This window comes from Myotis brandtii, unplaced genomic scaffold (genome assembly GCF_000412655.1).
Source record: "Myotis brandtii unplaced genomic scaffold, ASM41265v1 scaffold399, whole genome shotgun sequence".
NCBI lineage: Eukaryota > Metazoa > Chordata > Mammalia > Chiroptera > Vespertilionidae > Myotis > Myotis brandtii.
In genome coordinates this window covers 388500-393505 of record NW_005365325.1, presented here as the reverse complement: position 1 = coordinate 393505, position 5006 = coordinate 388500, and the positions used below count along the sequence as shown (strand labels likewise).

Sequence of the window (5006 nt, the reverse complement as noted above, 5' to 3'; positions counted from 1 at the left end):
GCGCCCCAGCCCAGCTGCTGAGAGCGCTGGGGAGACTGAGCTGCGGGAGGAGAACCCAGCTGCCCGGAGGGGTGGGCAGAAGCCTTCGCCTAGCCAAGAAGGGTGCCTCCTGGGCCAGCTCCGGGGCCTGCCAGGTTCTGCACAACTGAACCCCCTTTAAAGCTCGCCACCTTTGCGTCCTCTCCCGAGCTTGCGCCCACCGGCCGCGGAGGCACCGAGAGGCAACTAGCGCTCCCAGGACAGAGGCATCTGGCTCTAGGGACCCTCCTACGTCTGGTCTGCAGTTCGGCAAGGGAAGGTTGCTAGAGACTTGGGCCTGTCTGCACTCCTACAGCTGGGCCCTAAAGAACCGTCCAAACTCCGCACCTCAACCCGGACCTAGGCTTCACTGGGCCTCCAGGCTCCCAGGTCGGGACTCCAGACTAGCCCTGCCACGTACCAACACGCTTGGACTGGAACCTGGGGGCCTGGGCAGAGGGAGCATGGGAAACTCAAGAGCCGGGAATCAGAGGCACTATGGGCTCGAAACAACCAGCACCCACACAGCTGCAGCAGGGCTTCTCCAACTCCTGGGCTGGAGCCCCACTCTCTTCCCAGACCCCAGAGCCCGGTAACAGCCCCACTGGTGGAGTTTACCACCTTCACCTCACCCGCAGGACTGGGTGTCTTGCCCTCTAGGCCTCCAGCGGGGTGGAGAGGGAAGGAGCTGCCCTGGGAGCGACTGGGGGAGGGGAGCCCCCACACCCCGCCCTGATGGAGGAGACCTCTGTCTTGGCTAAGCCGAAAGGGGCCTCCTTCTCCTCAAGCAACCAGGAGAAGCCTCCGCCCCTCTCTGCTCAGCCCAGCCCCTCTCTCTGGGGTCAGAGCCCGGGCAGGGGAGGGGAGGGAGGTGTGAGTTACAGGATTTGGGGGGATGGGGTTTCTCTACCTCAACTTCACAAACTCGAGCGGGCTGTTCTGAAGCGCCCAGCTCCTGTTTTTCCAGGAGCTAGAACAGCAGAGCAAACGCCCTCCCCTCTCAGGTTGCCAGGCGCAGAGGGGGGCACAGTTGCCTTAGTTCCCTGGGGTTTTTCCTTGCTACCATGGTGGCCTGGTCAGAGCTGATGCCCTCCCCTGACCCATTGGTCTTCGAATCCCCAGCCCCACATGAGAAAGACTAGAAGCACTTACTGTTCTGCATGCTGGCGCTGGCTGTGGGGCGCGGGATCCCACGGGGCTCGAATATGGGATTCTGTTAGCAAGAACATAGGCATTAATCCTGGGCCGGGTAGGCCTACCTCTGGATGGAGGATGACCTGGAGCCAGGACAGGAGACTGCCCGCGTTCTTTAGGGAATAATCCACCCAATTGCTTAGGGCCATCCAGCTCTACCTTCCAGGCATGAAAAAATCCAGTATTCCCAATCTGTATCTTCCAAATCTCTAAGTATTAAACCCTTTAATCAGAAGAAAGGATGACCCTATTTTGAATTTTTTTCTTCCATCTGAACAACAATGAAGAAGCATTCTGAATCTTTAGGGTTTGGGATCCCAAAGCAGCTTTCAAGCCACAGCAGAACTTGCCTGAAATCTGGGATGTCTGTCCACTCTTACAATAAAAGGTCTCACACATCTGCGCACCCCTAGTTAAGGTCTTCCCCCTAAGATAAAACAGAAGGAGAGAAAGGTATGTCAAATTGTGGCTCAAAAGCAAAGGCCCATGGCTCTCTGAGCCATACTCTCAGAAAACAAAACAAAACAAAAATACTCATCTAGGGCTCAAACTGCCATAAAACCCTAAATCTCAAAGCTGCACCCACGTTTTCAGCGGCCTCTCCCGCAGAAGTCTCCATCTTTTAGAAGTGACTGCTCTGGCCTGGCTTGGGAGAACTGGAGAATATGACAAGTCAGGCCCCATTTTGCAAAAATATCAAGAGCCAATGAAAAGAAAGGGAAAGAACAAGAGAAACAGTGGAATAGGGGGTAGGGGAGTATACGCGAAGTTTAGAGGTGAGGCGAAGAGGACCTCAGAACTTCAGAGTGCCTGAGAGTGCAGGCTGGGGCTGGTCAGGAGGGCTGCAGAGCCATACTCTCCTGGAGGAATTTTACCACCCCAGCCTCCTAAGGCCCCCAGAACCCAACTCTCTGGTTACCACTTTATCCTTTACTTTCCCCTTCAAAGCTTCCCAGTCAGGCCCTTACTCCACCCATCTCCCAGCCTTTCTTGGACTTTGAATGTGGTGAGCCCAACTTTTTCCCCCAAACCTCACTTATTGTGATTAACTTTTCTTTTGGTGTTTAGATCGTCCCTCCTTTTACTGTACTGTGACACACGCTGTCTACCTCGCCTCACTGCTTTAAAAAGTAGGAACAGGAGGGGGTGAGCGTGGTCGACAAAGCCTACAGACAGTGAACAATGGCTTCTATTCTCCAGCTCTCCCCAAACCCAAAGAGCAAAACGGGCTCTCCCTAACCAGCAACACAGCTTCCAACCACACGTACCAACAACCCACCAACTCACAAAGGGAACAGAGGGACACTTCTTGCATTGTCAATCCTGATCTAGTGCTGTCTCCCCAAGATTCATCCTCCACTACCCCTCCCTACCTTCCCCTAAGAAGATTTTGGGGGAGGGGAGAGAAAATAGAAAAGTAATTTCTTGTTATAAATATCTGGAGGTAATTGTGTTACTGGTGTGAGTTGTTAGGGGCCGTAAAAAGATACAACGGCACCGTAGGGTGCTCAATTGGGAAGAGAGAATTACAATAAAGAGTCCATTCAAAAGGTTTGGGCAGAAAAAAAAAGTAAAATAATTAAATAGTCACAGCATCATTTCTCCCTGTTAAAAAAAACAAAACCTAAAATACTCTTTCTTTTTCCTGTTTTGCCTATGGTGATTATTAATTTTGCCTGCCTGCAAGCAAGGAATTCCAAGAAGCACATTTTCCCCCTCCAAAGCTATTCATGGTCTAATTTATTACCTAGCTGGGAGGCAGCTTAAATCCATAAAAAATAAACTTAAGTGGAACACTTCTTCCCAGCTTCCAAATTTGGCCTGGTAAATATTGGAGATGGCAGAGGGCTACCTAGTTATGCCTAGCTGCACTGGCTCTCAAGGCCTCCCGCCTCTCAGTCCCCTTGACCACGGTCATGCCCCCACCAGGCAGAAACCCCAACTTGGATCAGAATGTGTGTCCCCCCCAACACACACACACACACACACACACACACCCTCAAAGTGGGACTCTGAAAAGGCAAAGGTAGCAGGCGGGAGAGGAGTAGCGGAATACTCCTGAAGGGGGAAAACTTCCTAACTCCTTTCCGTACCACTCTGTACTCAACCACCAGTGAATGCCCCCATCCCAGCAGGTACATTCTTGATGCTATTTTTAAAGAATTCAGTAGCTGATTACAGAGAGGCCTAACCAATTAATTTTCGAAGCATCTGGGAAAGCATTTCAAATTCCGGTTCTACTCCATCCCCACCCCCTCTCAGCTTAGAATCTATCTAATTGCTTAAGTAGTCGCTAAAGTGCAAAAGCAATCCGAGAGGCCAGGCACACCGACACCCGGAAGCAAACACGCCGGGAGAGTTGAGAATCCCGAGCCACAGCCACAGCCCCCTCCCTCCAAGCTCAGCCTTGGGCTTCCTAAAGCCCTAGACAGGTCAGAGACCTGCATCAGGAATCAAGGAGTTTCCAGACATTTGGAAGTCGCCAGGGCCTTGTCCACTAGGCCACTGGGCCACTGACTCCCTGACACAAGCCTCCGCTTTCAAATACTGATGTTTTAAATTACTTAATTCTAAAATCCAACCCCAAATTCCTTAGCTGGGGTGAAGGGGAGAGCTTACTTTTGTCCCTCCCGGCCCCCAGCCAAAAAGTAATTAGCAATTAAAATGACAAAGTTTTACTCTCTAGGGCCAAATAAGATAACTAATCAAATCGCCTTCAGACGTTTGCAAAGGTCACTGGCTATAAAAAATGTAATGTCAATGGCAACAACTATTATTTCTCCTCGGTAAACTCGCCAAGCTTTTAAGCTCTTTATTTTTTATTTCATTTTCTGCTCCCGCCCCTCCTCGACCTTCCCAAGTTCGAGTTAAACATCCAAAATGGCTTAAGGAGCTGTGCAGAGTATGAGAGAAAAAGATCCCACGTTCACGTTGTTTTTAAACTTTGTAGAAATCACTCGAGACTGAAGGGCCAGGTTTTAGCACTCAAAAAAAAAAAAAAAAAGACAGAGAGAGAGAGAGAGAGAGAGCGCATTTCCACTTGAAATTCAACTCCATTTTCCCCAATTACACTTGCTAAAATTCGGGCCTATCATGGGACACAGAGACGGAGAAAATCTGCACACAGAAAGAGGCAACAACTTCATGAACTTTGAAAAGACACTTTTCCTCCTGGGGTCTTAGAATCAATCGAAAAGCTCTCAAATTACTCAGACTAATTGGCTGGGAGAGGATGTGATCAGACGAAGGGGAAAGCCAGTGCTTTCATACTGATTTTTTAAAAAGCCTCATAAAGAAAAAATTCAGGGAATTTAGATGTTTTTTAAAAAGCAATCCAATCCACTTTTCCACCTCGAAACTTGTTGAAATGGCAACACCGAGCGCAGCATTGTCAGAGGAAGACAAGGAAAAATACCCACCGAGCGCTGGGGGCTGGAGGACAAGGAAGACCCCAGCTTTCGCAGGGCGAGTGCGAAGGTTGGGGGAAGCGTGGGGAGTAGAGAGTTTTCAAGTTCCGAGCTCTGCACTCAAGTTGAGGGCGAGAGCCTGAGGGCTTGAAGGAAGCTGACAATCCTGGGCTCGGCTCAGAGCTCCCTCGGAGCGCGCGTTCGGCCGCTTTGGCCTGGTGGCTTCCTTCCCAGCTCCCGCTCACACTCCCTTTCTCTCCGCATCCAGTGTGCCGTTGCCTTGCCGATTGACTCTGCTCCAGCGGACGGCGGGCGCGGTGCCCCTCGGCGCTTGAGTGCCAGCGGACTTGTGTGCCCGGGCCGAACACGGCACAAAGGCGGAGGGCG

At 51.1% G+C, this 5006-nt stretch overlaps 1 protein-coding gene across 1 annotated transcript in view; it reads right to left on the bottom strand.

The window, feature by feature from the left end:
* PAX6 (paired box 6) overlaps nucleotides 1–5006 on the bottom strand; it is a 23656-nt gene that overhangs the window by 17651 nt on the left and 999 nt on the right. Inside the window, exons 3-4 of the mRNA XM_014545206.1 lie at nucleotides 1563–1639; nucleotides 1171–1231 (exon numbers count right to left, since the gene is read on the bottom strand). Coding sequence (XP_014400692.1) covers nucleotides 1171–1180 — 10 coding nt within the window. The 5' untranslated portion in view covers nucleotides 1181–1231; nucleotides 1563–1639. The remainder of the gene's footprint in view (nucleotides 1–1170; nucleotides 1232–1562; nucleotides 1640–5006) is intronic.